General features: G+C 45.8%; 1 protein-coding gene across 2 annotated transcripts in view; it reads left to right on the forward strand.

Moving 5' to 3' along the window:
• The first annotated feature begins 832 nt into the window (after positions 1-832).
• The window catches only part of SPON1 (spondin 1), a 229,932-nt gene continuing 219,262 nt past the window's right edge, over positions 833-11,502 (forward strand). Inside the window, exon 1 of one of the 2 annotated variants that reach the window (XM_015596503.2) lies at positions 833-1,506. In XM_015596503.2, coding sequence (XP_015451989.1) covers positions 903-1,506 — 604 coding nt within the window. In that variant the 5' untranslated portion in view covers positions 833-902. The remainder of the gene's footprint in view (positions 1,507-11,502) is intronic. The other variant, XM_015596502.2, reaches the window with a different exon arrangement.

An 11,502-nucleotide genomic window follows, 5' to 3' on the forward strand; every position in this document is an offset into this window, starting at 1 on the left:
TACACACAGATACCTCCAGAGCATGAAACTGAGGCTTGGGGAGGTAAAAGCACTCACCCAAGTCTCACAGTGGGGAAGGTTTGATTCAGGTCTGTCCTGGGGGAACACTGGGAGAAATTCCTGCACCTGGGCCTTCTCCTGTTTGGCCTTGTGGTTGATGCCTGAGGCTCTGCCCAGTGAGCCCTCAGGCTCAGCTCCGCTCCAAACATCTGTCACTGGGGCCTGAGAACCTGAACTAAAATCTATGCCAAGAAAACACAGGCTTTTCTTTGAGCCGTTTTAAAATTGCTTTCCAAGGCTATATGAGGATTCTTGTGGACCTTAGGCCCTTTTGTCATTGTAAACGCCTTCCATCATAAAATAGCAGACATTATGTTTTATGACTGTGTAGACATAAACGCAAATATATTAATATTATATAGTAAAACATTTTATTGGTTTTATTTCTTCTGATTTTAAAGAAAACATTTTCAGGAATCTCCGAAAGTATTACAGGCCATAGGTACTGGGCCTCCTGTGTCCGATGGATGAGTCTTTCTCTCTCTTTCTCATCCTGGAGTCTGACCTGTTTCAGCACCACTATTAGAAAAGCAGTAGTCAGGTAGATAGCCATGGCATCTGACCCCGCCTTAACTGTTTGGCTGTGGCCTCAGTTTGCTCATCTGTAAAATGAGCGAAAGTAATGTCATGTTTATTGTGCGCAGTGAGGGCGGAGAGGTGAGCAGGTCCCAGAAGTAAACCGCCCAGCGTACCACTAGGCGCAGAGTAGGTGTGCAACAAAAGTTCGTTCTCAGTCTTTCTTTCCTTTGAGCACTCTCCTCCACACGGTCCAGAATGTAGCAGGGGGATGGGGCAACAACCTCCTTGGTGGTGGGACAGAGCCCTCAGTGTCCTTCTACTCTATGATTTCCTTGCCAGACCCTGGGAATCCAGCATCGCAAAATAAACACGGCCGCGCCGCTAATCGCCAGTTCGGAAACAAAACAGCGCTGCGCTCGGGGATCTGGGCAAAATCAGCCCTCCCTCCTCCTCGCCGCCGCCCTCCCTTCCTCGAGCTGCTCGGCTCGCTCAGCTCAGCTCAGCGCGGCGCAGCGCAGCTCGGCAGCCGCCAAGCCCAGGCGAGCATCGTCTCTCAGCCGCCAGAGCCGGCACTGAGCTCCAGCTTGCCGCCGGGGCTGCGCCGGGTCTTGCTTCCGCGGGGACCCCTTCGGGCAGGAGTCGCGTGGCGAGGGCCGGTGGCAGAAGCACAAAGTTGGGGGTCCGTAAGGATGAGGCTGTCCCCGGCGCCCCTGAGGCTGAGCCGGAGTCCAGCGCTGCTGGCCCTGGCGCTGCCCCTGGCCGTGGCGCTGGCCTTCTCCGACGAGACCCTGGACAAAGTGTCCAAGTCGGAGGGATACTGCAGCCGCATCCTGCGCGCCCAAGGCACGCGGCGTGAGGGCTACACCGAGTTCAGCCTCCGCGTAGAGGGCGACCCCGACTTCTACAAGCCGGGAACCAGCTACCGCGGTAAGTGGCCCGGCGAAGCGCGCGGGGCACGGGGCGCGGACCCCGTAGGGCGCCGACCGCGCAGTGCCGGAGGAGGGCGCACAGTCCGTGGGTGGTCGGTGCCGGCACAGCCCCTCAAGGGTCCCTCTGTCCTGGCACCCTCAGCCCTTTGAACCGCGAGCCAGTTCCAGGGCCGTCGCGGGGGCCGCAGCCAGGCAAGGCAGCCCCCATCTCCGACGCGCGGTTCCGGGGCGTGAGCGGTAGCGGAGCGACGCGTCACATCGGCCTGGCTGGGAGGGAACCAGCCGGCTACAGCAGAGCAGGAGAGATTCGCCTTTCCACAGATCCGTCTCTGGAGAGGAAGGGACCCTGGCTTTTCCCAGTTGGGTCCCAGGCAAGGTGGTGAACTCTGGCTTTCCCCGCTCCCATCCCTGAAGGACAGGATATACGCTTCTCTCAGCAAGGCCCCCGGCGGGACAGTCACTCCAGCTTTCCCGGACAGACCCCTTTAGGAAAAAAGACTTTAAGCTTCCCCCTTAGCTGGGCACGGGGAGGAAGGGAGGAAGAGCCTGAAGCTCTTCGGAATGATCCCCGGAAAGAACTCCCAATTATTCTCTGATGGTCCCAGGCGAGAGAGAAGACCCTGGATTTCCAGGACAGGCTCCCAGTGGAACGGGCCTTCAGAGATCTCTGAGTAGTCTCGGAGAGAACAGGGGAACCTGTTGGGGATGAAAAGGGAAGCCCGAATTCCCGAGGCCTGCTCCTTGAAGGCCGGGGGACCTTGGCTCCCTAAACCCCGGGGCTCCGCGCCCAAGAGATGTTGCGTCTCAGCTCCTCAGCTGAGAGCGGGTTTTCGGGAGTGCTAGGAGGGGATGTCCGAGCAGCTGAGCGCGTCCTGGGCAGGACTGGCAGCTCGACCGGCACAGACATGAAAACCCCTAACTCCATCCCCACGGCCCGCCTCCTCCCTCCTCAGCCCGGTCCTCTCCCCAGACTTCTTTTTCTCACGCAGCAGCGGCGGTTCCCCAGTTGGGAGACAAGATAAGCCGGCCTTGTCTCACCTGGTGTCCCACGGGCAGGATGTGACAGGGCGCGTGTCCCCCTCACCCTGCCCCCTCATAAATCACCTCTGGTGCCAATCAGGGAAAAGAGGGTCTTTGGGGGCATCTGGTGGGGCAAATGGGCTCACAGCTGCCGCCCTTCCACTCCTGGCTTCCCGGTCCCTAGAGCGTCGCGAGCGGAAGCGGTGGGAGCAACACCGGGGAAAGTTTGGGGCAATGTCAGCGGGCGCCCGGGCCACACAGACGGCCAGAACCAGGGACCACCCTTCTCAGAATGCTTCTCTCGTTTTCCCGGGTCCGTGTGCCCCCGACTTTCTGCACCTGGAGCTACCCAGAGCCGGCTTCCGGGCGCCCTAAACATGTGTAGGCGCTTAGCGCTTGGAGAACTCTCGGACCCCGCCGCGCGGGTCGGCGGGATCGTCGGGACTTCACCGAGAGGAGAGAGACATTGGGCGGAGGACACACGACCCAGCGCGGGAGGGAGCGGGCGGGATGGCGCGCGGCTGGAGGAGCCGAACCGACGTGCGGGCACAGCCTTTCCGCGGAGCTGGAAACAGCCAGCCATTCCTCTCCGTAGACTGGAAGGACGTGGGCCTCATTGGCCTCTTTAATCCTCCCCCAAAACGGAGGACCAGGGTTCTCTGGGGAAACTGCCACAGCTCCACGTGGCAGGAAAAGACGTGGCTCTGGAGTCAGTTGGACTTGGGCTTAGTAACTGTATGACCTTGGGCAAGTCCTTTAATTTCTCTGAGCCCATTTCTCAGCTGTGAAAATAGGTGAAAATAGGTGTTTATCCAACCTTCCCGGGTGGCTGTAGGGCGTAAATGAGTTTCAAAGATGAATGTGCTGAGGTCCCCAATACATGTTAGTTTGAGTTGGATATGTGGCCCTTATTGGTTTAATAATAGAAGAATGTGCCTGTTCAGATTTGTTTCTCTCTCGCTCGCTCTCGCTCTCGCTCTCGCTCTCTTTCCTTCCCTCCCTCCCTTTCTGTGTGTGTGTGTGTGTGTGTGTGTGTGTGTGTGTAAAAGTAGGTTTTCTTAGGACTCCTCAGGTCTAATCTAAGAGTGAATGGCGATTATCGAGATCCTCAAGAATTCAGTGAGTAAATGAATGATTGATTTCTCCATAGTAGGAGCCTTGCTTAAGACTCTTCCTCATTTAAGCCCAGGAGGATTTTTTTCAGGTGGTTTAGGCTAGTATGGGGTCCAGGCCAACTGCTGAGCTGGCATCTTCCCACAGAATCCTCCCAGTTTCACTGAGCACCGGCAGCAGCTGGTGGCTCCATCACTGGGAAAGAGGTGCACCGGATTAGTCACATGGACAGAGAAGTCCCATGACTGCCTAAGTGTCTGCAGCCTGGAGGTGAGAACTGGACAGAAGGGGAGGGGAGCACTAGACTTCACTCCTACAATTATTCCAGCCTAAAACACTAGCATTTTGGACTGTGAAGCCCCCACTCAGGCTGTAGGTGGGCAATCATTTCTCCTTCCAGTGGCTAAGAAATCTTGAAAGAAAGATCTTGCTGAGGACTTCTGAGTAAAACTCTGCAATTAACAAACCCAATTCCGCCACTCAAAGTTAGGAAGAAAAAGGTGCTGGACCAGTTTGACCTTTTCTGTTGGCTTATACTTTCTTAGAATAATTATGTTTAAAAGTAAGTCTAATGCCTTCTGCTCTGAGTATTGACTTAGGGCTGTGGCAATTAACATTCCCCTGGTATTCTATTTCTTTCTTTCTTTCTTTCTTTCTTTCTTTCTTTCTTTCTATTTCTTTCTTTTCTTTCTTTGCTTTTTCCTGAATTAGGGCCCCTCACAATACTTGGAATCAATCCTTGGCTTGTTTTCTTGCCTCAAATCTTTGTCCCCAGTATTCCAGTTCATCCCAAAATAGCTTCTGTTCTCCATGCCCCCCACATCAATTTATCCTTTAGGTACTGTAGGTATTCTAGGCTGGAATAAAATGGTTACTATTTAAAAAATGTTGAAACATGGAGTTTCTTCTCAACAGCCAGGATCCCAATGAGATTATTATTCAGCCTTTTCCAAGTTGTTAGTACTACATTGACTTATTTCTCTCTCCCACCACTTCTCTCTACTCTCCCTCCCTCATCCCCCTGTCCCCTTCCCTCAGCAATAATTGTGCTTTAGAAAGCTCTGAAAGGCCTGCTCTGTTTTTGACCATGGCCTCCTTTGAAAAGGAGATTACAGTGATTAAAAATAACAAGTTGAGGATCCTCGAGGGGCTTCCCTTATGGGAAGACAATTTGCAGGACCAGCCATTCCCAGATCACAATTTCAAGCCAAATAGAAGAAAATCAACTGAAATGTTCAAGAATTGATTAAAAGTAAAAGAGGCTCTTTTGTCTGGCCAAAGGTCTGTTTATTAGGAAAATAAAGCCAGACCCTGGCTAATGAGAGTGGCTTTTCCTAGATGCTCTTTAAAGGGAAATTTCAAGGAACTTGATGGGAAAAGAATATCCAGTCGAAATTTGAAAAGCTTCTCCAACTTCAAACATAATTGGGGAATTTATTCTAAACTGGGAGGTTTGGAGACCTCCAAAGCTGCTTTGCTTTCTCTTTCTTTGTCCCACGCTGGGGCACACACTGCCATAGGAGTGTGTGTCCCAGAGTGTCCTACCTCAGCCTGGTAGAAAGAACATGGTCTTCGATATTGGCTGAGTCTGTTTCAACTCCTTCTCAGTCACATAATCACTGTGTGACCTCAGGCAGCCCACTTCACCTCCCTGAGCCATGATTTCTCCAACTGTAAAATGAGAATGCTTTCCTGCATCTTACCCCACCCTCAGTGTTGCTGTGAGAATTAGAAATAATTTATGTCAAAAGAAACTGTCACACAGTAGATGCTAAAATTTTATAAATATATGTTATGAGATGATTATTTTGGAAATAGAAAAATACTTGGCATTGAGTACTGGATGAGACATCGTGTTAAATACTTCCTGCTCATCTCACTTATTATTCATTATAGTACTTTGAAGTGGTTTATTATTCTTATTTCACAGATGAGAACACTAAGTCTCAGAGATTTTAGTGAATTGCCCATGCTCACACAGCTAATAATCAGTGGAGTCAGAATACAAACTCAGGGCTAACTGACTCCTAAATCTGTGCTCTAACTGGTCTTTTATATAGACTCAACCAAATTAATTGGGAGTAGGATGAATTCACTAGCTACCCTCAGCCTTCTGAATGGCGAGTCTTTGTTCAAGGAAAACAGCAGCAACAAATCAAGATAATAACTGATATGTCTTGGGACACGAAGTATAAAGCGATGCCTCCTTATATCTGTTTTTTTTTATTATTATTTTTATAGATCAGTTTTGCATTTCCCCATAAACCAGAAGATTAATTTAGCAACATGAAGAAACTGTTAATCTTTAGCCAATTCCTTTGGTTTGTGGAGAAACAAACAAATTGGATAGGAAAAAAGAAACTTATTTGACTATTGTTTGATTTTTACATGTAGATGTTATGTAATCATGCCTGTATAATTATGTTTGCAAAGTACGTATATAGAATCTGAGAAATTTAAGTTGGATGGAGTCTTTTAAATAAGCTCTTATCTAGTGCATTTTTTAAAATTAGGCATTGCCGATGATATTGTAATTAATTATAAGTCACTCCTCCCACTTCTCTTTTCTTGTACCATTCTCTTTAAAAAAATTTTTATTAGGTATAATTGACATATAACATTATATTAATGTACAACAACATGATTCAATATTTGCATATACTACAAAATGGTCACCATAAGTCTAGTTACCATTCATCACCATACATAGTTGCAAGATTTTTTTCTCTTGATGAGAACTTTTAAGACTTACTCTCCTAGCTACTTTTAAATTTACAACACTGTATAATTAGCTATAGTCACCATGCTGTACATTACATCCCCAGGGCTTATTTATTTTATAACTAGAAGTTTGTACTTTTCAATCACCTCACCCATTTCATCTAACTCTTGCCCCCCATGCCTAGCGACCACCAGTCTATTCTCTGTATCTATGAGCTTGCTTTTTTGTCATTGTAGTTGTGGTCGTTTTGTTTGCTTTTTGTTTTGTTAGATTTTACATATGTGAGATTATATAGTATTTTCTTTCTCTTACTTCTTATGTCACTTAGCATATTGCCTTCTAGTACTATCTATGTTGTCATAAATGGCAAGATTCCCTTCTTTTTATGGCTGAATAGTATTCCATTATACATATATACCACGCCTTCTTTATCCATTCATCCATTGATGGACGCTTAGGTTATTTCCGTATCATAGCTGTTGTACATAATGCTGCAGTGGACATGGATGTACAGATAGCTTCAAATTAGTGTTTTCATTTTCCATTTTCCTCGTTTTTATTATGTAAATTTATTTTTTAACCTTTGCTCCCTTTTAATAAGTATCTAGTTCAAACTGATAATAAAAGGTAAAAGCATACATATCTAAATGCCATGGTTGTGGAGACTGTTTATTGCTTTCAGTTTCATGAAATGCAAAAATAAATCAAAACATACAAGAAATGAAAGCATATCAAATTGAAATTTTTTAAGGTTCAAAACTTGAATACTTCAACACAGTTAAGTTGTTGTTCCATTATAATCGACTGACTCTACTGAACAACAGGCTGTAATTGCTGATATGTTCACAAACATGGGCTGATATATCAAAAGCTTTCGCTATTACATTCTCCATTTGCTTGTTATACAGAATGTGAGATGTAGGTCAATACCATTTTCTGACATGGAATAAAAACCTCCTACGATGTTATACTAGTCAGGATACAGACTAAGTCAGGATATAGGTACCAAAGAGACCCCAAAATACAGTGTTTTGAACAAGAGGTAAATGAGAAGTCCAAGATAATGGGCAGCTTCGCTCCACAAGATCAAGCAGGAGCCCAGGTTCTTTCTGTCTTGTTGCTCCGCCGTCTTCTAGAACTCTGCTGTCCAATCGGCAGCTATGAGTCACAGCACCTGAAACATGGCTAACCCAACTGAGATATGCTATAAGTCTGAAATGCACACCTGTTGAATAATTAGTATGAAAAAGAATAAAGTTCTTATTAATAATTTTTATACTGATTAAATGTTGAAGTGATGATTATATATGTTAGGTAAAATAAAATATGTTGTTAAAATTAATCTTACTTGTTTTACATTTATTCCTACTGGATTCCTATTAATGAAGAAAATTAATTTTACCCATCTTGATCTTATTTCTGTTGGAGAGCACTGTGTTAGGATGTTGTTCTCATCAGCATCGTTACAGCTCATAACCACCACTTCCGAATTCCACTCAGCATGGAGATGGGGAAAGGAAATAGAGGGCAAGCAGCTTTCTTTTAATGATGTGACCCCAGAAATTGCCCCCAGCACTTCCAAACACACTCCATTGGTAAAAATTTAGTCATCTAGCTGCAAGAAATTCTAGGAAATAAAGCTGGGTAGACACATGCCCAACTAAAACTTGGGGGAACAATTTTTTTCAAGGATGAAGGTGAAAATGGAATTGGGGAAACGGTTATCTTCGCCATGTGTTTTAATGCATAGTCATGTAAAAACACAATGTTCTTGCAGTGACAAGTCATCTAGATGGATTTTCTCAGTAGTATGTGAAGTTGAAATTCCTGATGGATCAGTAGGGGAGGGAGCACGTGTGTGTGTGTGTGTGTGTGTGTGTGTGTGTGTGTGTGTGTGTTGATAGATTTCATACTGAAAAGACAAAAAGGAGCCATTATCTCAGAGTTGCCTGTTCTGTCTCGCCCTCTCCCTTAATAAAAGAGGAAACTATAAGGAAGGAAGTGAAGGTAGAAGTAGATAAAGCAAAAAACATACACACACATGTGTATGCATGAGGTGAGGGAGATAAAGAGAAGAAGGGGAAAAAAACTAAATTAAAAGAAAAGAAAAAAATACTGAGATATACATTTAGAATGATGATGAAAGAAATAATTTGAGTATAGTGGAATCCCATCTTACTTGAAGGTTAGATTCAAAAGGCACTCAGGAGAGCCCAAATCACTTAAGTCAAAGTTATTTCTTAAAAATTCTTTGAAATTACACATTAAATATACCGTGGATACTATATTCAATCTATCCTTACTTACATACACCTCCAGATAGGTTTGTTAGTGGAGAATATAAACAAACTGACATTTCTCAATATGTACAGCACTTCTAGTTTTTCCCTCAGCATTGGAAGAGATCAATATTTCCTAAGTTGAGTACAAGATAAAACAATTGATTCACCGATTGTAACTTAAACACTGACGTGACTAGTCCGGAGTACTCACTACATGCCGGAGTGAGGGAACTGAGGGTCTCATCTCGTGTTGTTTCCTGTCTCTGTTTTTTCTCTAACAGTGTGTAGTTGTGTTTGATTATATATCAGGGAGCTCACTATGTCACCTAAAGCCTTTTATATGGCTGGCCAGCTCTTGCTGGTATAAAATTTTTATAGGGTGTCTTGGCCGGGCTGGAACCGAGGCTAAGATAGGAAGGGTGAAGAGTTAGGTGATACCACCAGAAGTCCTTTCTGAGCTTGGTATAGTCAAGGCTTCTGACTTTCACAGAATATTCAACACTGTCATGAAAATGTCGGGGAAACTTAAACACAGGCCTACTCACATCTGCTGATTTGCCGAGGCACAGGAGATCCAAGGGAAATAACTTGAATCCAGTTTACGGCGTGGTTCGGATATTTGCAAATATGTTTCACGGACTGTGAGAGAGAGGGAAAGGGTGGGGAAGGGTTTCAAGCACAGACCACAGTGTGTGGTGGCTGGGAGTGTGGGAAGGCGAGCAGACTCAGCAGGCCATGAACACCAAATGGCGATTCTAGGTGCTACAGGAACCTCTTCTGATGCTCCTCTTCTTCCTCCTCCTTTCCATTTTCTCCTTCTTCATTTTCTTCTTCTCCTTTTCTTTCTCCTCCTTCTCTTCACAGCAAGGACACTGCTGTTTTCTAAACACATCCCTCCCGCAGGGCCTTCGTTTTTCTCCATATCTAAATGCTCATCCCTGGATCTGTGTATAGCTCATTCCTTGTCTTTTATGTTTCAGCTCAGATGTTATCTCTTTAAAGAGGCTTCTCTTACCACCAATTTGTGTTTCCCCTTACTTTTTTTTTCCTCTTGCTTTTATTTTCTTCATAGCTCTTAACCACTCTCTGAAATGATCTTATCATCTGCCACTTCAAGCTAGAATACAAGCTTTATGAGAGCAAGGACTACGTCTTTCTTATTGCCATTTTATTTCTGGCACCAGTATGTGGCTATAACAGGCATTAGATCATTATTTGTTGAAAAAATTAATGTATCCTTTCAACTTCAGGAACCCTGGTATGAGATCTCCCTCTAAGAGAGCTGTACAGAAGAAAAGGGAGAGTGTTTCTCTCTCTGACAGAGAGAGAGGTGAGACCAAGGGATGGGAACAGACAGCAAGGAGCTTCGGGTGGTGGCAACAGAGAGAAAGGATGCCCAGTGCCCTGGGAACATGGGCAGGAGGTTGAGAGCAGGCAAATCGTCTGGATCCAGGGTGAAGACTACTGGGAGGGAAGAGGTCAGCGGCCATATATATGGTGGAGTCATAGTCAGTTCAGAGATGAAGAGCAGAGGACAGAAAGCAAAAGAGCAGAGAGAAGCGGCTGCCAGCTTGAGACACTGACTCTGATTATATGGAGAATAGGGCAGAGGGGACTATTGATCCATTAAACCTAGACGTCAATTATTAAAGCGACTTGCCTTGGAATCAGCACTTCATGGGGTCATTTGTGTCATTTCCAAACCTAGCTGTGTGTCACAATCACTTGAAAAGTTTTAAAAAAGAAATCTGGCCCTTCCCCAACAAAGGGCCAGATTCCAGGAATCCATATTCTCTCTCTCGCGCTCTCTCTCTCTCTCTCTCTCTCTCTCTCTCTCTCTCTCTCTCTCTATCTCTCTCCTTTTTAAATCACGAGTGTGGACCTCCATTTTAAAGTAAGATGGTGAGGCACAAAGAGAGAGTGACCAAAAGGTGGTCTCTTTTCTCTAAGTGTGCTTCCCCATCACCACCTCTCCTGCCCACTCCTCCAGCCTCCGATGTCCCATGTACTTTAGTACCTGGTCACATCGCTGACCTATCCTACTGCCGTGGGACACCAGTACAGGGGCCAGTGGAATGTCCCCAAAGCTGGCACAATAGCGGTGTCTCTTACTTTGGCAGTGGAGTGGTAGAGAAAGAACTGCGAGCTTCCCTTAGGTGACAATCCTCACAGACGAGACCGGCAGAGCCTGATCTAGGGCTGACCTGGCCATACCTCTCTGTTGCCAGTGTCTACCTCCTGTGTAATCTCCATTTATCATTCAGGTTCTGTCCTTTGGAGTGAAGTAAACACGTTCTCCCCTCAGCCATTGTGGAGAAGTAGCTTCTATGACTTCTCTTCTGACTGAAATGCCCCCGTTTCTTCAGCCATTCTTTATAGGATGCTGTCTCTTGTTCCTTTGCACTTTGTTCTCCCCATGTGCTCTGATTGGGGGCAGAACAAGGCAGAATGACTATCTCCCTTGTTCTGGACACTGTGTTTGTGTTAAGTTTGCCAGGTCTCGTGTTTGCTATTTTGGCAGCTGTACCCCGGGATCACACTAAGCTTGTAGCCAGCCAAAATGCCTGTGATTTACTAGGAGGCCTGCTGCCCTCCTCACACTACACGGGTGTAACTGGTCCTTGAACATAACATTTGTCATGATTCCCTGTTCCACTTAATCCAGCAGGTTTGGGTCCACCCATATAGCTGTCAACCATTCATGAATCTGGGTTCTGTCATTGAATAACTACCCCAACACAATCTAATTCTGGATTATCCATGATTTTGATAAACCTGCCTTAGAAGTCTTTATCAAAGAAGTTGATAAGAATGTTAAGCAGGTCAAGACTCAGGAAAGAGCCCTCTGACATCCCTT

This window comes from Pteropus alecto, unplaced genomic scaffold (genome assembly GCF_000325575.1).
Source record: "Pteropus alecto unplaced genomic scaffold, ASM32557v1 scaffold461, whole genome shotgun sequence".
Taxonomy (NCBI): Eukaryota; Metazoa; Chordata; class Mammalia; order Chiroptera; family Pteropodidae; genus Pteropus; species Pteropus alecto.